The 20,563-nt window shown below is 45.5% G+C and overlaps 1 protein-coding gene across 6 annotated transcripts in view; it reads right to left on the reverse strand.

Annotated features, from left to right (window-relative positions):
• LOC149925924 (uncharacterized) overlaps nt 1-20,563 on the reverse strand; it is a 107,049-nt gene that overhangs the window by 48,724 nt on the left and 37,762 nt on the right. For 5 of the 6 annotated variants that reach the window (XR_016476872.1, XM_090160125.1, XM_090160126.1 and 2 more), the window contains exon 2: nt 12,156-12,363. Coding sequence is in view for 5 of the 6 variants with exons in the window: in XM_090160125.1 (XP_090016251.1) it covers nt 12,156-12,362 (207 nt within the window). In the remaining variant the exon portion in view is untranslated. Of the gene's footprint in view, nt 1-12,155; nt 12,364-18,803; nt 19,097-20,563 lie in introns of those variants that run through there. The other variant, XM_090160123.1, reaches the window with a different exon arrangement.

The raw sequence follows: 20,563 nt of genomic DNA on the forward strand, positions 1-20,563 counted from the left end.
TTGAGGGGGGTCCGATCTGATGGGCGTTTTTGAGGGGGGTCCGATCTGATGGGCGTTTTTGAGGGGGGTCCGATCTGATGGGCGTTTTTGAGGGGGGTCCGATCTGATGGGCGTTTTTGAGGGGGATCCGATCTGATGGGCGTTTAAGAGGTGATCCGATCTGATGGGCGTTTAAGAGGGGGATCCGATCTGATGGGCGTTTAAGAGGGGATCCGATCTGATGGGCGTTTAAGAGGGGATCCGATCTGATGGGCGTTTAAGAGGGGATCCGATCTGATGGGCGTTTAAGAGGGGGATCCGATCTGATGGGCGTTTTTGAGGGGGATCCGATCTGATGGGCGTTTTTGAGGGGGATCCGATCTGATGGGCGTTTAAGAGGGGGATCCGATCTGATGGGCGTTTTTGAGGGGGGTCCGATCTGATGGGCGTTTTTGAGGGGGGTCCGATCTGATGGGCGTTTTTGAGGGGGATCCGATCTGATGGGCGTTTTTGAGGGGGGTCCGATCTGATGGGCGTTTTTGAGGGGGGTCCGATCTGATGGGCGTTTTTGAGGGGGGTCCGATCTGATGGGCGTTTTTGAGGGGGGTCCGATCTGATGGGCGTTTTTGAGGGGGGTCCGGTCTGATGGGCGTTTTTGAGGGGGATCCGATCTGATGGGCGTTTTTGAGGGGGATCCGATCTGATGGGCGTTTTTGAGGGGGGTCCGATCTGATGGGCGTTTTTGAGGGGGGTCCGATCTGATGGGCGTTTTTGAGGGGGGTCCGATCTGATGGGCGTTTTTGAGGGGGATCCGATCTGATGGGCGTTTTTGAGGGGGATCCGATCTGATGGGCGTTTAAGAGGGGGATCCGATCTGATGGGCGTTTAAGAGGGGGATCCGATCTGATGGGCGTTAAAGATGGGGATCCAATCTGAACGGCGTTTAACAGGAGGATCCGATCTGATGGGCGTTTAAGAGGGGATCCGATCTGATGGGCGTTTTTGAGGGGGATCTGATGGGCGTTTTTGAGGGGGATCTGATGGGCGTTTTTGAGGGGGGTCCGATCTGATGGGCGTTTTTGAGGGGGATCCGATCTGATGGGCGTTTTTGAGGGGGATCCGATCTGATGGGCGTTTAAGAGGGGGATCCGATCTGATGGGCGTTTAAGAGGGGGATCCGATCTGATGGGCGTTTAAAAGTAGGATCCGATCTGATGGGCGTTTAAGAGGGGGATCCGATCTGATGGGCGTTTAAGAGGGGGATCCGATCTGATGGGCGTTTTTGAGGAGGGTCCGATCTGATGGGCGTTTTTGAGGGGAGTCCGATCTGATGGGCGTTTTTGAGGAGGGTCCGATCTGATGGGCGTTTTTGAGGAGGGTCCGATCTGATGGGCGTTTTTGAGGGGGGTCCGATCTGATGGGCGTTTTTGAGGGGGGTCCGATCTGATGGGCGTTTTTGAGGGGGATCCGATCTGATGGGCGTTTTTGAGGGGGATCCGATCTGATGGGCGTTTTTGAGGGGGATCCGATCTGATGGGCGTTTTTGAGGGGGGTCCGATCTGATGGGCGTTTTTGAGGGGGATCCGATCTGATGGGCGTTTTTGAGGGGGGTCCGATCTGATGGGCGTTTTTGAGGGGGGTCCGATCTGATGGGCGTTTTTGAGGGGGATCCGATCTGATGGGCGTTTTTGAGGGGGTCCGATCTGATGGGCGTTTTTGAGGGGGTCCGATCTGATGGGCGTTTTTGAGGGGGGTCCGATCTGATGGGCGTTTTTGAGGGGGGTCCGATCTGATGGGCGTTTTTGAGGGGGGTCCGATCTGATGGGCGTTTTTGAGGGGGGTCCGATCTGATGGGCGTTTTTGAGGGGGGTCCGATCTGATGGGCGTTTTTGAGGGGGATCCGATCTGATGGGCGTTTTTGAGGGGGGTCCGATCTGATGGGCGTTTTTGAGGGGGGTCCGATCTGATGGGCGTTTTTGAGGGGGATCCGATCTGATGGGCGTTTAAGAGGGGGATCCGATCTGATGGGCGTTTAAGAGGGGGATCCAATCTGAACGGCGTTTAACAGGAGGATCCGATCTGATGGGCGTTTAAGAGGGGATCCGATCTGATGGGCGTTTTTGAGGGGGATCTGATGGGCGTTTTTGAGGGGGATCCGATCTGATGGGCGTTTAAGAGGGGGATCCGATCTGATGGGCGTTTAAGAGGGGGATCCGATCTGATGGGCGTTTAAAAGGAGGATCCGATCTGATGGGCGTTAAAGATGGGGATCCAATCTGAACGGCGTTTAACAGGAGGATCCGATCTGATGGGCGTTTAAGAGGGGATCCGATCTGATGGGCGTTTTTGAGGGGGATCTGATGGGCGTTTTTGAGGGGGATCCGATCTGATGGGCGTTTAAGAGGGGGATCCGATCTGATGGGCGTTTAAGAGGGGGATCCGATCTGATGGGCGTTTAAAAGGAGGATCCGATCTGATCGGCGTTTTTGAGGGGGATCCGATCTGATGGGCGTTTAAGAGGGGGATCCGATCTGATGGGCGTTTAAGAGGGGGATCCAATCTGAACGGCGTTTAACAGGAGGATCCGATCTGATGGGCGTTTTTGAGGGGGGTCCGATCTGATGGGCGTTTTTGAGGGGGATCCGATCTGATGGGCGTTTTTGAGGGGGGTCCGATCTGATGGGCGTTTTTGAGGGGGGTCCGATCTGATGGGCGTTTTTGAGGGGGATCCGATCTGATGGGCGTTTAAGAGGGGGATCCAATCTGAACGGCGTTTAACAGGAGGATCCGATCTGATGGGCGTTTAAGAGGGGATCCGATCTGATGGGCGTTTTTGAGGGGGATCTGATGGGCGTTTTTGAGGGGGATCCGATCTGATGGGCGTTTAAGAGGGGGATCCGATCTGATGGGCGTTTAAGAGGGGGATCCGATCTGATGGGCGTTTAAAAGGAGGATCCGATCTGATCGGCGTTTAAGAGGAGGATCCGATCTGATGGGCGTTTTTGAGGGGGATCCGATCTGATGGGCGTTTTTGAGGGGGATCCGATCTGATGGGCGTTTTTGAGGGGGATCCGATCTGATGGGCGTTTAAGAGGTGATCCGATCTGATGGGCGTTTTTGAGGGGGATCCGATCTGATGGGCGTTTAAGAGGGGATCCGATCTGATGGGCGTTTAAGAGGGGGATCCGATCTGATGGGCGTTTTTGAGGGGGATCCGATCTGATGGGCGTTTAAGAGGGGGATCCGATCTGATGGGCGTTTAAGAGGGGGATCCGATCTGATGGGCGTTTAAGAGGGGGATCCGATCTGATGGGCGTTTAAGAGGGGGATCCGATCTGATGGGCGTTTAAAAGGAGGATCCGATCTGATCGGCGTTTAAGAGGAGGATCCGATCTGATGGGCGTTTTTGAGGGGGATCCGATCTGATGGGCGTTTAAGAGGTGATCCGATCTGATGGGCGTTTAAGAGGGGGATCCTATCTGATGGGCGTTTTTGAGGGGGATCCGATCTGATGGGCGTTTAAGAGGGGGATCCGATCTGATGGGCGTTTAAGAGGGGGATCCGATCTGATGGGCGTTTTTGAGGGGGATCCGATCTGATGGGCGTTTAAGAGGGGGATCCGATCTGATGGGCGTTTTTGAGGGGGATCCGATCTGATGGGCGTTTTTGAGGGGGATCCGATCTGATGGGCGTTTTTGAGGGGGGTCCGATCTGATGGGCGTTTTTGAGGGGGGTCCGATCTGATGGGCGTTTTTGAGGGGGGTCCGATCTGATGGGCGTTTTTGAGGGGGATCCGATCTGATGGGCGTTTAAGAGGTGATCCGATCTGATGGGCGTTTAAGAGGGGGATCCTATCTGATGGGCGTTTTTGAGGGGGATCCGATCTGATGGGCGTTTAAGAGGGGATCCGATCTGATGGGCGTTTAAGAGGGGGATCCGATCTGATGGGCGTTTTTGAGGGGGATCCGATCTGATGGGCGTTTAAGAGGGGGATCCGATCTGATGGGCGTTTTTGAGGGGGGTTCGATCTGATGGGCGTTTTTGAGGGGGGTCCGATCTGATGGGCGTTTTTGAGGGGGATCCGATCTGATGGGCGTTTTTGAGGGGGGTCCGATCTGATGGGCGTTTTTGAGGGGGGTCCGATCTGATGGGCGTTTTTGAGGGGGGTCCGATCTGATGGGCGTTTTTGAGGGGGGTCCGATCTGATGGGCGTTTTTGAGGGGGGTCCGGTCTGATGGGCGTTTTTGAGGGGGATCCGATCTGATGGGCGTTTTTGAGGGGGATCCGATCTGATGGGCGTTTTTGAGGGGGATCCGATCTGATGGGCGTTTTTGAGGGGGATCCGATCTGATGGGCGTTTTTGAGGGGGGTCCGATCTGATGGGCGTTTTTGAGGGGGGTCCGATCTGATGGGCGTTTTTGAGGGGGATCCGATCTGATGGGCGTTTTTGAGGGGGATCCGATCTGATGGGCGTTTAAGAGGGGGATCCGATCTGATGGGCGTTTAAGAGGGGGATCCGATCTGATGGGCGTTAAAGATGGGGATCCAATCTGAACGGCGTTTAACAGGAGGATCCGATCTGATGGGCGTTTAAGAGGGGATCCGATCTGATGGGCGTTTTTGAGGGGGATCTGATGGGCGTTTTTGAGGGGGGTCCGATCTGATGGGCGTTTTTGAGGGGGATCCGATCTGATGGGCGTTTTTGAGGGGGATCCGATCTGATGGGCGTTTAAGAGGGGGATCCGATCTGATGGGCGTTTAAAAGGAGGATCCGATCTGATGGGCGTTTAAGAGGGGGATCCGATCTGATGGGCGTTTAAGAGGGGGATCCTATCTGATGGGCGTTTTTGAGGGGGATCCGATCTGATGGGCGTTTTTGAGGAGGGTCCGATCTGATGGGCGTTTTTGAGGGGAGTCCGATCTGATGGGCGTTTTTGAGGGGAGTCCGATCTGATGGGCGTTTTTGAGGGGGGTCCGATCTGATGGGCGTTTTTGAGGGGGGTCCGATCTGATGGGCGTTTTTGAGGGGGATCCGATCTGATGGGCGTTTTTGAGGGGGATCCGATCTGATGGGCGTTTAAGAGGTGATCCGATCTGATGGGCGTTTAAGAGGGGGATCCTATCTGATGGGCGTTTTTGAGGGGGATCCGATCTGATGGGCGTTTAAGAGGGGGATCCGATCTGATGGGCGTTTAAGAGGGGGATCCGATCTGATGGGCGTTTTTGAGGGGGATCCGATCTGATGGGCGTTTAAGAGGGGGATCCGATCTGATGGGCGTTTTTGAGGGGGATCCGATCTGATGGGCGTTTTTGAGGGGGATCCGATCTGATGGGCGTTTTTGAGGGGGGTCCGATCTGATGGGCGTTTTTGAGGGGGGTCCGATCTGATGGGCGTTTTTGAGGGGGGTCCGATCTGATGGGCGTTTTTGAGGGGGATCCGATCTGATGGGCGTTTAAGAGGTGATCCGATCTGATGGGCGTTTAAGAGGGGGATCCTATCTGATGGGCGTTTTTGAGGGGGATCCGATCTGATGGGCGTTTAAGAGGGGATCCGATCTGATGGGCGTTTAAGAGGGGGATCCGATCTGATGGGCGTTTTTGAGGGGGATCCGATCTGATGGGCGTTTAAGAGGGGGATCCGATCTGATGGGCGTTTTTGAGGGGGGTTCGATCTGATGGGCGTTTTTGAGGGGGGTCCGATCTGATGGGCGTTTTTGAGGGGGATCCGATCTGATGGGCGTTTTTGAGGGGGGTCCGATCTGATGGGCGTTTTTGAGGGGGGTCCGATCTGATGGGCGTTTTTGAGGGGGGTCCGATCTGATGGGCGTTTTTGAGGGGGGTCCGATCTGATGGGCGTTTTTGAGGGGGGTCCGGTCTGATGGGCGTTTTTGAGGGGGATCCGATCTGATGGGCGTTTTTGAGGGGGATCCGATCTGATGGGCGTTTTTGAGGGGGATCCGATCTGATGGGCGTTTTTGAGGGGGATCCGATCTGATGGGCGTTTTTGAGGGGGGTCCGATCTGATGGGCGTTTTTGAGGGGGGTCCGATCTGATGGGCGTTTTTGAGGGGGATCCGATCTGATGGGCGTTTTTGAGGGGGATCCGATCTGATGGGCGTTTAAGAGGGGGATCCGATCTGATGGGCGTTTAAGAGGGGGATCCGATCTGATGGGCGTTAAAGATGGGGATCCAATCTGAACGGCGTTTAACAGGAGGATCCGATCTGATGGGCGTTTAAGAGGGGATCCGATCTGATGGGCGTTTTTGAGGGGGATCTGATGGGCGTTTTTGAGGGGGGTCCGATCTGATGGGCGTTTTTGAGGGGGATCCGATCTGATGGGCGTTTTTGAGGGGGATCCGATCTGATGGGCGTTTAAGAGGGGGATCCGATCTGATGGGCGTTTAAAAGGAGGATCCGATCTGATGGGCGTTTAAGAGGGGGATCCGATCTGATGGGCGTTTAAGAGGGGGATCCTATCTGATGGGCGTTTTTGAGGGGGATCCGATCTGATGGGCGTTTTTGAGGAGGGTCCGATCTGATGGGCGTTTTTGAGGGGAGTCCGATCTGATGGGCGTTTTTGAGGGGAGTCCGATCTGATGGGCGTTTTTGAGGGGGGTCCGATCTGATGGGCGTTTTTGAGGGGGGTCCGATCTGATGGGCGTTTTTGAGGGGGATCCGATCTGATGGGCATTTTTGAGGGGGGTCCGATCTGATGGGCGTTTTTGAGGGGGGTCCGATCTGATGGGCGTTTTTGAGGGGGATCCGATCTGATGGGCGTTTTTGAGGGGGGTCCGATCTGATGGGCGTTTTTGAGGGGGGTCCGATCTGATGGGCGTTTTTGAGGGGGGTCCGATCTGATGGGCGTTTTTGAGGGGGATCCGATCTGATGGGCGTTTTTGAGGGGATCCGATCTGATGGGCGTTTTGAGGGGGATCTGATGGGCGTTTTTGAGGGGGATCTGATGGGCGTTTTTGAGGGGGGTCCGATCTGATGGGCGTTTTTGAGGGGGATCCGATCTGATGGGAGTTTTTGAGGGGGATCCGATCTGATGGGCGTTTAAGAGGGGGATCCGATCTGATGGGCGTTTAAAAGGAGGATCCGATCTGATGGGCGTTTAAGAGGGGGATCCGATCTGATGGGCGTTTAAGAGGGGGATCCGATCTGATGGGCGTTTTTGAGGGGGATCCGATCTGATGGGCGTTTTTGAGGAGGGTCCGATCTGATGGGCGTTTTTGAGGGGAGTCCGATCTGATGGGCGTTTTTGAGGGGGGTCCGATCTGATGGGCGTTTTTGAGGGGGGTCCGATCTGATGGGCGTTTTTGAGGGGGATCCGATCTGATGGGCGTTTTTGAGGGGGGTCCGATCTGATGGGCGTTTTTGAGGGGGGTCCGATCTGATGGGCGTTTATGAGGGGGATCCGATCTGATGGGCGTTTTTGAGGGGGGTCCGATCTGATGGGCGTTTTTGAGGGGGATCCGATCTGATGGGCGTTTTTGAGGGGGGTCCGATCTGATGGGCGTTTTTGAGGGGGGTCCGATCTGATGGGCGTTTTTGAGGGGGGTCCGATCTAATGGGCGTTTTTGAGGGGGATCCGATCTGATGGGCGTTTTTGAGGGGGTCCGATCTGATGGGCGTTTTTGAGGGGGGTCCGATCTGATGGGCGTTTTTGAGGGGGGTCCGATCTGATGGGCGTTTTTGAGGGGGGTCCGATCTGATGGGCGTTTTTGAGGGGGGTCCGATCTGATGGGCGTTTTTGAGGGGGGTCCGATCTGATGGGCGTTTTTGAGGGGGGTCCGATCTGATGGGCGTTTTTGAGGGGGATCCGATCTGATGGGCGTTTAAGAGGGGGATCCGATCTGATGGGCGTTTAAGAGGGGGATCCGATCTGATGGGCGTTAAAGATGGGGATCCAATCTGAACGGCGTTTAACAGGAGGATCCGATCTGATGGGCATTTAAGAGGGGATCCGATCTGATGGGCGTTTTTGAGGGGGATCTGATGGGCGTTTTTGAGGGGGATCCGATCTGATGGGCGTTTTTGAGGGGGATCCGATCTGATGGGCGTTTAAGAGGGGGATCCGATCTGATGGGCGTTTAAGAGGGGGATCCGATCTGATGGGCGTTTAAAAGGAGGATCCGATCTGATCGGCGTTTAAGAGGAGGATCCGATCTGATGGGCGTTTTTGAGGGGGATCCGATCTGATGGGCGTTTTTGAGGGGGATCCGATCTGATGGGCGTTTAAGAGGTGATCCGATCTGATGGGCGTTTAAGAGGTGATCCGATCTGATGGGCGTTTTTGAGGGGGATCCGATCTGATGGGCGTTGAAGAGGGGATCCGATCTGATGGCCGTTTAAGAGGGGATCCGATCTGATGGGCGTTTAAGAGGGGGATCCGATCTGATGGGCATTTTTGAGGGGGATCCGATCTGATGGGCGTTTAAGAGGGGGATCCGATCTGATGGGCGTTTAAGAGGGGATCCGATCTAATGGGCGTTTAAGAGGGGATCCGATCTGATGGGCGTTTAAGAGGGGGATCCTATCTGATGGGCGTTTAAGAGGGGGATCCTATCTAATGGGCGTTTTTGAGGGGGATCCGATCTGATGGGCGTTTAAGAGGGGATCCGATCTGATGGGCGTTTAAGAGGGGATCCGATCTGATGGGCGTTTAAGAGGGGATCCGATCTGATGGGCGTTTAAGAGGGGGATCCGATCTGATGGGCGTTTAAGAGGGGGATCAGATCTGATGGGCGTTTTTGAGGGGGATCCGATCTGATGGGCGTTTAAGAGGGGATCCGATCTAATGGGCGTTTAAGAGGGGATCCGATCTGATGGGCGTTTAAGAGGGGGATCCTATCTGATGGGCGTTTAAGAGGGGGATCCTATCTAATGGGCGTTTTTGAGGGGGATCCGATCTGATGGGCGTTTAAGAGGGGATCCGATCTGATGGGCGTTTAAGAGGGGATCCGATCTGATGGGCGTTTAAGAGGGGGATCCGATCTGATGGGCGTTTTTGAGGGGGATCCGATCTGATGGGCGTTTTTGAGGGGGTTCCGATCTGATGGGCGTTTAAGAGGGGATCCGATCTGATGGGCGTTTAAGAGGGGGATCCGATCTGATGGGCGTTTTTGAGGGGGTTCCGATCTGATGGGCGTTTTTGAGGGGGATCCGATCTGATGGGCGTTTTTGAGGGGGATCCGATCTGATGGGCGTTTAAGAGGGGGATCCGATCTGATGGGCGTTTTTGAGGGGGTTCCGATCTGATGGGCGTTTTTGAGGGGGATCCGATCTGATGGGCGTTTAAGAGGGGATCCGATCTGATGGGCGTTTAAGAGGGGATCCGATCTGATGGGCGATTAAGAGGAGGAGCCATCTTCAGCATATGGTAGGTAAGAGTTGCATTTGTACCAAAAATTTTACCCTTCCAATACCCATTCCGTTACCATCCATTCCCCATCCTATAATAAGATATCCATCTGATCTTCGCTCATTCCCAAATTAATTTCCCATCCATTCCCAAACCTAAAATTAGATACGAATCTGATTTCTGCTCATTCCCAAATTACTTTTTTATCCATTTCCCAGCCTAAAATAAGATACCAATCTGAATCTCTTCCCTAACCTAAAATAAGATATCAAGATTGCGTTGATTCCCGCCCATTTCCGCGGTATTAAATGGTAAAAAACAGTCGCCTCAGATTCGGAACACCCTCTGCAATGAATATTAATTGAAAAGGAGGAAACGGTGCATTGGCGCGTGGCGACGAAAGCGAAGTTGGAATGGATATTATCAGTAGGCGCGCAGTCTCGCTTTCGGCCATTCCTTTGCATAAGAAATGAAAATAATCTTGTTAAGCCAACACCGCTGCGGAAACGAGCTAAGTGCTTTTTCGGAGACAGATAAGAGCTCGCTACACGCGGTGGGCGGAAACAACGCCTTTTGCCCCCCAACAAGGTGTTTATCGCCATTGGCCCGGAGCGGATCCCCCTCCCTAATTATTTGCGAATAAATGGGAATTGAACCCCAAAAGTAATAGACCCCCATTTGTCAACTATGATAAAAGCTTATTCTCCGCTAATAGAATTGATACCCCCTCCCCTCGCACCGGGTTCGATTGGGGGTTTGTGAATGGGGGCTTAGTATTGAGTAACGCCATAAGTAACGTTATATATTTTGCTTTTATCAGAAGTAAAATTTCACGATAAATTTAAATTCCCTGACTTTTTAAAAATTCATAAAAGTCCCCGACTTTTTAAAAATTCATAAAAGTCCCCGACTTTTTAAAAATTCTTAAAATTCCCCGACTTTTTAAAAATTCTTAAAATTCCCCGACGTTTTAAAAATTCTTAAAATTCCCCGACGTTTTAAAAATTCTTAAAATTCCCCGACGTTTTAAAAATTCTTAAAATTCTCCGACGTTTTAAAAATTATGAAAATTCCCCTACTTTTTAAAAATTCATAAAATTTCCCTACTTTTTAAAAATTCATAAAGTTACCAGACTTTTTAAAAATTCATAAAATTACCCGACTTTTTAAAAATTCATAAAATTACCCGACTTTTTAAAAATTCATACAATTACCCGAATTTTTAAAAATTCATAAAATTACCCAACTTTTTAAAAATTCATAAAATTACCCGACTTTTTAAAAAAAGATTAAAATTACCCGACTTTTTAAAAAAAAAGATTAAAATTACCCGACTTTTTAAAAAAAAAATAAAATTACCCGAATTTTAAAAAAAGATTAAAATTACCTGACTTTTTAAAAAAGATTAAAATTACCCGACTTTTTAAAAAAGATTAAAATTACCCGACATTTAAAAATTTCAAAGATTTCCCGAATTTTTAAAAAATTCCTAAAATTCCCCATCTTTTTAAAAAAAATGCTTAAAATTCCCCGCCTTTTTAAAAAGTCATTGACTTTTCCCTGACTGCACTCCCAGGTTCTTCCATACGTAAATTAGCTCTTGGTATTACCAAAGGCCGCAACCCGTGTACATAATACTGTAGATATTTAGACAATTTTAGTCCTATATTTGAGAGCAGATGCAGAAACTTTAATATTCAACGCCTATTTCCGTTAAGTGACTTGATCATAGTCATTTTAATCATTACGTGACTAAGGACTGAAAACTCTCCGCCAGTTATTTGTAGTCTTTGGAATTGCCAAAGAACTTCACCGCTGACAGCCTGTTCAGCCAATGCTTAATTGAAACGCTTATCAATAGAAATTAACTCTTACAATTTGGCACAAATAATAAGGAATTGTTGGATCAGGACATAAAACTGACTATTATTCGGTTCTTATACTATTTCATTTTCTAATTTCAAATTTAAACAAACTAGCCTGGCAGTAAGAGAAACAAAACTTCAGTCCATCTTTAACCAAAATCATTCAGTGGCACACTTACACTGTAACCATTACTTATGGCAACACCAATTACCGACTACTCTGAACCTATCAACTTTATAAAAGGTGATTCAAAAATAAACAATATTTCAAATGTAATACTTATTTCTGGTCATTTCTAAACGGATAATACCATCTTGAGACCATCATAAAATAAGTCAAATTTATCACCATTATAGGATTATAAATTTTCTTTCAAGTTATTAATATCTTTCAACGTTTTATGCCTTTTTATTTTGCCAAATTTATTAATAACGTGAGTGTAGCGGTAAAGAAAGCCACATTTTAAATTAATTTTAATTAAATTCAATTTCTAATTAAAATTAAAATAATTTGATTTAAATGAGACGGGTTGCAGCATGGTACGGAAACTATAATTAAGGACTGAGAAAATGGCTATCAAATATAAGAGGTAGCGCTGACAGGATGCCTTCCAGCAAGGAGCAACAAACAAAAGGAGAACGCAGCTGGCCTTTAAACACGCTAACGCAGTGTTGCGTACAAATTTCATTGGACGAGCCTTTACGCTGAACGTTTTACGGAAAGGGGGAAGACAGTTTCCGAATTTTCCTCTTCCGACGGCAGCAGGCGCTAAAGCGTCTAACCAATGAAAAATGTACGCAAGAAAATCAACGACTTTTGACGGGTTGCGTTCTCCTTGTGTGGGGTGTCGAGTTTGTTGCTCCTAGCTTCCAAGCATCTCTCTGGGGTAATAATGTTATTAGCACGAGCGCATAATTTAGAAGTGGTAATGAAGAAGAGATGTACCTTGACTCCCAGGTTGGAACAAGCCTCTAATGATCGGGGGCTTGTCAGCACGTACGGGCAAAACTGGGCATCTGGGTTATCGAAGTTGTACAGATTCAAATTAACTTGAACGCTGAGCGAATCCGGTTTAACCGCTCCTCCAGCGCCGACACTCTCCACCGGTGTCACCGTGCCGCTAATACTCGTCGTCGTCGTCGCTGCTGCCATCCTGCGGGAGAAAATAACAACGCATATTCAATCAATTAGGACACAAACCGAAACCCACCCCGAGCGGCGGCTCCAAATCAAGAACGGATCGAAGCAGCTGGGAACAAACAAACATTCATCCCTTCGTTATCAGGATCTACTCTTTTTTAATTTTGTGGGCGGAGCTTAATTGTGCAATATGTCATAGACGCCATCTGTGGGTAAATAATATTACTAAATTTACAGTCATATGAATTATATTCTAATTTTAAATAATTTAGTATAATAAAATATAATATAATTAAAATTATAATAGTAGTATAATTTATATTAATTATTGTTTAAAATTTAGTATTAAATTAATATATAAATCTTAATATTTAACATATAAGTAATAATAATTAGTGTGTATATTAAACATTTTACGTTTAAACTACTTAATATTATCTATCAATATATGATATTTAAAATTGTAAAAAGACGTGTAATTCCCTTTCAGTCAACAGATGGCGCCATGAAATGTTTAGTAGGTGGCGCCTGAAAAATAGGTTATGTTATAGTTTTCAGTTGCTTTGATCCGTTTTTGTCCAAATCTAAAAATCCAAAGCGTCGCTAAGGATAGCCTCTACGCTGGCCTAGGCTTAGCTATATAAACCAAAGCTTCGTCGAATAAGTTTGTGAAAGGCATTAAACCTGACATAAGTTATGTGAAATTTGATATTCACTGGTTTTTGAATGTTCTTTATTCCGAATAGATGGTCCCCGTAATTTTTTTTTATGTCCCAGGGTGGTTTAAATAGGGTCTATTTGTTTTAAGCCTACCCCTTTACAGGTGACATATGATATTCAAGTAATTAGATTTATTATACCTCGCCGTCTCGCCTTATTTTTATTTTTGTCCCGCTAGAAAAGGAGACACGTTTCGGAACCATTAAACGGGAAAATTGGACTTTTATAATTGAACAACGATTTTCTTTTTAGACTCTTTGTTTTTACCCTAAAACAATTCGTTTCGTAAGAAAATGAATTTAAATTTGGGGGGATATAAATATTAATGTTGCTATTAACTTTTGTATTATAGTCAAGCCTAACGATATTTTAATGTTTTATTGCAGCGATTTCAAATTGCCTGTCGAAGATACATAATTGATCTACTAGCGCCTGTAGAAGTGTTCCAACCTACACACTCCGGTGTTCAGAGCGAAGAGCACTACCAGGAGTTATAGCGCGTGTCTCAGGATATTTGCTACCAATTCGGATTTTTATCACGCCTCTTCTACACAGGTTTTAACTCTTGGACCTTCAGCGTTTCTTAAGTTCTGTAGACTGACATCTTTATTTAGACTAAATAGAGTACTAATTTTATTTTTTAAACTATAAGCATGACATTTCCTATTCAAAGAACTCTTAATTGTTTGTATGATAGTCTGTTTCGCCCATGACCACATAAATGACTACGCGAGTTGTTAGTCTTTGGAACTTCCCGGAAAATCACCAATCTATTATCGAAAATTGTAACCAGGGTCACCAGGGAAAAGCTTTGAAAATTTTATATTAAAATAGGAATTTTAGAGTCGAATTATAGGAAAATACAGGAAATAAAATCGGATTTATAGGAAATATAGCAAACTAAATAGGCGAATTATAGGAAAATATACGACACTAAATAGAAAAATATAGGAAAAATAATAAGGTAATTATTGCATATCGCTATACTTTGATTCGAATCACCTAGAATATTGATAATTTTTTGTATATGCTTTCTTGCATTATTGGATCACTTAGCGGATTTACAAAGCCCGTAAATTTCCAGATTTGGTTCGAAAGTGGAAGTGTTTACACTAGATGTTTTATGACACGTCAAAATGGATGAAAATAAAGGAATTTATACGAAGGCAATAAAAATATAAGAAAAATAGTCACCCTGTTGTAACTCTTCCAAATCTTAGACAAAATTATAATTAAATCTGAAAAGAAAACTGACAAACAACCGTCTTAAATTAATTTCAGTTATTTTTAATTTCTTAATTGAACGCGTTTAATGCGTTTATTTTTATTAATTTATATCGTTCATTTTATGTATAAATAGTGTTGTAAGTTAGAAAATTTTCCGAAAAAAATAAAAAAAGTCTTCATTCCATGATTAATCTAATACATTGTTAGCATATTTAAATAAAGAGGCATTTTCACCTATTTTTTTCGAATCTGAAAGTAAATCTAAACATCTAGACTAGTTTTAACTGATTAACAATTTTTAGAGGCTTTTAGTTATACTAGATGGCGCCCAATTAAACCGAATTATTACACCAACTACTTTTAAAATTATTCGAAAACAAAATATTTAATACGAAATGTCAACTCAGGAAAATGTTTTGTAGTGTTGAAAGTCGGAAAATTTTCGGTATTTTTCCGAAAAAAATAAAAAAAAGTTTTCATTCCATGATTAGTCTAATATATGATTTGAAAATTTAAATAAAGCGGTATTTTCGCCTAATTGTTTCGAATCTAAAAGTAAAACTAAACCTCTAGACTAGTTTAAACTGATTATCAATATAACACTATTAATGTTTTGTAGTATGTTTACTGATATTAGACATTTTATATCGATAAAAAGTTAAAAACATTAAAACCCCATAAAAAGTAATTTAGGTTTCAATTTTTAATTTTTCCGGTTCGCGGAAAATTTCTGGAAATTTTTCCAAATTTTTTTTTCGGAAAATTAACAACTCTAATTATTACAAATAATATATAGATATAAAACTAAAAATTTGTTAATTCAAAATGGGGTTTTTAAACTTCCTTGACTTTCGTTCTCAGGTAGCGCTATGTAGAAAGGTTCCAGGGCCGGGACTAGGTCAAGGTTATTTTGGGGATAGCGTTTTCGCATAAGCATTCTAGTTCAAAGTGGTACTTTTGGTCTGTTATGTAAAATACATAATTCAACAAGACAAAGGGATGGGGGGTTTAATCCATAGGATAATAGATTCTCAAAGCCTTATCAGTGCAGCCGTATGGACGAAAAGGGATGAAAATACGGTCTCTGGTGATTTTAAAACAGGGCGAACGACCGTTAAGGTAACCCAAAAGAAGATAAGCATATTTTATTCGGCCAGAAAAATAAAAGTCGCTTTGAAATAGGCCTACATTTCAAATGTAAATACAAGCCGCGATGCATTATTTTCTAGCAAAGCTTCTTACTTTTACTCACAATCGGATTCGCGCAAATGTTTGGTCTAAAATTGGCTTCCTAGAAATGTATGTTCCATACTATGCGAGAGCTTATTTCGAAGGAAAACATTTTGTTTCACCAAGAATGTACGCTTTCATACGAGGGTCGGACATTTGCACTTTGGCCCGCGGGATTTAGGATTTTCAACCAAATCCGGGATTTTCATTGAAGGATTTTCCATATACAGGATGGAAGCTTCAGCCGTGGTCCAGCCTCGGTACTTCTCCTAGTACACCAGAGTACTGCGGGTGGAACACTTCTACAGGCGCTGGTAGGCCAAATATAGACCAATGGGATAATTGGAAGCGCATCTTACAAATTCTTTTTTGGGCGATTGGATAAAGATGCGCTTATAATTATCCCATTGGTCTATTTGTGGAATACCAGCTCCTGTAGAAGTGCTCAACCCGTAGGACTCTGGTGTACTAGGAGAAGTAGCGAGGCTGAACCACGGCTGAGGCTTCCACCCTGTAGAGTCTATGAAAAGGAAATTTTTGTATTTTGTATTTGCAGATTTTAACCCAAATTTTCCACGGGATTTTGAACAATCTCCGACCCTTTGCGTTCTTACTTAGGGATAACTACAATAGAGTTGTTAAATTTCCGGAAATATAAAATATTTTCCGCAAATCAGAAAATAAAAAATTGAAACATATATTACTTTTTAAGGGTTTTTATTCTAGACTAGTTTAGAAGTTTAGTTTGACTTTTGGATTCTACAAAATGAGGCGAAAATGCCGTGAAATTTAAATTGGCGAACAATATTAGGCTAATTATAAAATGAAAACCCTTTTTTTTAATATTCCGGAAAGAAGGCTTCGGTAATTTTCGGGAAAATTTTCCGCACTCTAAAACTACCATGATTTCGGCTTATACGATACAAAAATTTAAAAAAATGTGGGTGCAGCTCAAGGTTCGTAAAAAAGAGAACTATAAGGTTGCCTCGATCGCATGGTTTTTTATCAAAATGTTACGGGTTTTGCGTTGCTATGTAAAATCGTGATGTCAGCCAGATGAGATCGTATTGAAAATCAACGGAGGCTCCTCTGGATGACGTCATCAATTTTAATTTTTATTTTCGAAACGTGTTTAGGGAAATATAAGTACCTTGTTTCCAGCAAATAACACTAACAAGGAGACGACCCGAGGTGTAACGCACCGATTTTGTTCAAACTCGGGGGTTTGGTAGACCTTTATGTAACTTGAAAAACCCTAAAGGGAATTTATTCAATGTGCAACCGTTTTGCCATGGCAACCGAAAATGTTTTTGAACACAAAATGAAAATTTTCCCAATGAGTATAACATGTGAATCTGACCAATTTTAAGGGTACCCCCTGTAAAAAATTTAATTAATTTCGAACTTTTTCATTGTTTTTTTTTATTTATATTTTCTATTCGAAGCATTTTCAAAAATTAAAATTTCTTAATTGGTCAGATTCCCATGCTATTTTCAATGGGAAAATTTCCATTTTGTGTTGTCAAAAACATTTTTGGTTGCCATGGCAAAACGGTTGCCTATGGAGACATTTCCCATTAGGGTTTTTCAAGTTACATGAAGGTCTACCAAACCCCCGAGTTTGAACAAAATCGGTGCGTTACACCTCGGGTCATCTCCTTGTAAGTGTCGCTGGATACTTATCAGCAAGAGAAATACTATATACTTCTGACGTTACGGTATTTCGTATTTAAGGAAAACCTATTTTAAACTAAATTATTGCGATTCTTTTTCAAGGGCTATTTCGGGACAACGGAAATAAGAATTGAATCGAAGTGGTTGGCAAACTCTGGTATGTTTTCCGTCAGTCTAAACCGTCTCCCAAATTTAATATAAGCCTCGGGAAAACTCCACATTTTGGCGAAGGAAATAAAAAGGAACGCGAGGCTAGCGCGATGCGCTTTGCATTCTAAGCTTGTTAAAAGTCGTTTTGCTCAATTTGCGCCAATAATAAAGCGCCGGCTGGTGGTTGAATATATATAAGAGAAGCCCGAGATTCGAAAATCAACTTGCGCGTATTTCTTGCAGGCTCGGCTTCCTCAATCCTCCTCTCTCTATCTCCCGAAATCCTCCATCTTTTTTATTTTATTTCCCACATGTCTAACCGGAGACTTACGCGATAGAGCCGGGTGACAGTGCAGTTTGTACCTTTCCGACTATCACCTAGTTCTTCGTAATAGATACCGACGTTTACGGAGTAAAAAGCGCTAAAAGTATCGATTATTCCGGTCGCTACGCCATCTTCCGAGAGAAAATCGCGTAATTTCTTATTTCTATCTACCTTAGATACCTATATGACGACGAACGTCCTACGCTTTAAACTACATTTGCCCGGAGCACCGTATATGGACGAAAATTTTAAAGAGTTTAATTCAAACTCAAACACTTTCTAAAAATATTTTCGAAATAACCTACGTTTAAATAGAAAATACAATCAGTTTAAATTTACAATATATTATATTTCGTTTTATTTTAATCTAAAATAAACATAAAAACAAACAGTAGATCAAAAATAGACGAAAAATCCGTGTACTGGGAGAAGCAGAACCTTCGGGGGACGAGACAAATATCTGCCGCGTAAACAAGACGACAATTTCGTTTTTTTTCCTATTTTCTAATGTTTGTATCGTAAATATACGATATTAACAAAGAACCCGAAATAGAATTGACGATAAACTCTAACTTTCAATTGCGCATAGTGCATTTTTGTCTAAAAATTAAAATCATACCAACTTAATCTCGGAAATAATTCTACGGCGGAGATCTTAAAAACGGAAAAGAACATAAATAAATTACTCGTAGCCGTAAAAAAGTATGAAAGTCATAAAAATATAGCCATCAGCGAAGAAGCCAGCTTATTCGAGATAAGTGAAATTACCCCCGAGTTTCCAAGGAAGAGGCAAATTATGAAATATTACACTAGTCGGGATCGGCTACGAGGGCCATCAGATCAGAGCGGCCTCGAGCGCTGATAAGCCGACAGGGGCATGTTTAATTCATAAAGCCGCCCTCCCCCCCCCCCTCGGAAAGCTAAATTCGGAGTTGGAACCCCCCTCCCCACCAAAAACCAAAAAGCAGAAATTCATTAGTATATAGAGCGACGGATAAGCAAATTGGGATAAAAACGGGGGAAATCAATAGATTCGTCTAGTACGAATACGATCGGAAAGAAGTCGGGAAAACCTCAAAGAGAAACGTTACAGGAAAGAGAGATATTTAAATAGGCGTTAGGCTTACCTTGGAACGCAAGGGTTTTATCCGTAGGCACGCGGGAGAAAACACTCGCGACCAAACGCGTCTAATTTACCGAAAAGTAGGCGAGTCGGAATGTCGAGTTGCAGCGGCGATGTACGTCGCTAAGGCTTAAGAATGATCATTTCGGAAGCTCCAAAAACCGCGGTGATTCCCTAGCAACTGGAAATCCTCGACTGCGCGGTGAAAGTTGGTCCGCCGAATGCGGCAAAACAAGGCGATCTCGGCGGGCGTTCGCCGGAGGAACGATCCGCTTTCCGAGAGGCTGAGAAGATGACTCTCTCCTTTCGACGCTCGGAGGCCAAAAGATGCCTCGGCCGCGATGGATTTTTACCCAAGGAGGGGCCGTTCCTACAGAAACGCACTCTCCTTTTTATCCACTTCTCTTTTAAAATAAAAGACCGGCAAAATGCGCCAATGTTTTATTATGCAAATAACTAGAGAATTCGGCGCGTGTCCGGGTGTGGGCATTCATCTTCTACTAACTGCAACGCCGCCGTTGATTCCGTCAACGGATAGCGCGGCTTACGGGTAGACGGTGGGGTGAAGTTTGAGTGGCGGCGATCGGGAGGCTGGTGCGCGCTGATGGGCGCGACTAGCTTAATACGATGAAAAGTATACTACGAGGAATAGAGAAATTCCGTGTCGTTAAAACGGAAATATATATTTAACGAAACGTGCAAGAACGACTGCGTGTACGAGGTGATGAATACATTCCGGGCGTGGGATGATGCGGATTAGATGCCTCGGTGGGCTGTTTCTCTGAAGGAAAGATCCATACGAAGCGATTGATATAGTTTCCAAATATTTTCAAATCGAAAATCCTCAGATTGAAAGATTTGAAACCCAGTGGCGTGGAAAGGGGGGCTGTTTCTTATCTTAAATCCAATCCTTTAACACCAGTTTAGTAGCTTTGACCATACTAAATTTTCGTCTCATTTTAAACCTACTCATATTCCCAACCCCTTGAGTCATTAGGTGTTTGAACACTTAAAATAGTAGGTGAAATGGAAAATTCACTTCAGAAAATCACTGTACAACATCGAAAAAATGAGTGAAACATCTGAAAATCAAAGAACTATTATGAGAAATACCAGAAAGTAAGGAATTTTAGTAATAATGTGTGTACAATTTTTTAAAAGTGACTATAATCTCCGATTCCTTTAAAGTAACGCGGTTTCCTCGCACCGGCGTCCGAATCAACGCGCTTTCCTCGCACCGGCGTCCGAATCAACGCGCTTTCCTCGCACCGGCGTCCGAATCAACGCGCTTTCCTCGCACCGGCGTCCGAATCAACGCGCTTTCCTCGCACCGGCGTCCGAATCAACGCGCTTTCCTCGCACCGGCGTCCGAATCAACGCGCTTTCCTCGCACCGGCGTCCGAATCAACGCGCTTTCCTCGCACCGGCGTCCGAATCAACGCGCTTTCCTCGCACCGGCGTCCGAATCAACGCGCTTTCCTCGCACCGGCGTCCGAATCAACGCGCTTTCCTCGCACCGGCGTCCGAATCAACGCGCTTTCCTCGCACCGGCGTCCGAATCAACGCGCTTTTCTCGCACCGGCGTCCGAATCAACGCGCTTTTCTCGCACCGGCGTCCGAATCAACGCGCTTTCCTCGCACCGGCGTCCGAATCAACGCGGTTTCCTCGCACCGGCGTCCGAATCAACGCGGTTTCCTCGCACCGGCGTCCGAATCAACGCGCTTTCCTCGCACCGGCGTCCGAATCAACGCTGTTTCCTCGCA

Source organism: Leiobunum rupestre, chromosome 10 (genome assembly GCF_980474605.1).
Source record: "Leiobunum rupestre chromosome 10, qqLeiRupe1.1.hap1, whole genome shotgun sequence".
Taxonomy (NCBI): Eukaryota; Metazoa; Arthropoda; class Arachnida; order Opiliones; family Sclerosomatidae; genus Leiobunum; species Leiobunum rupestre.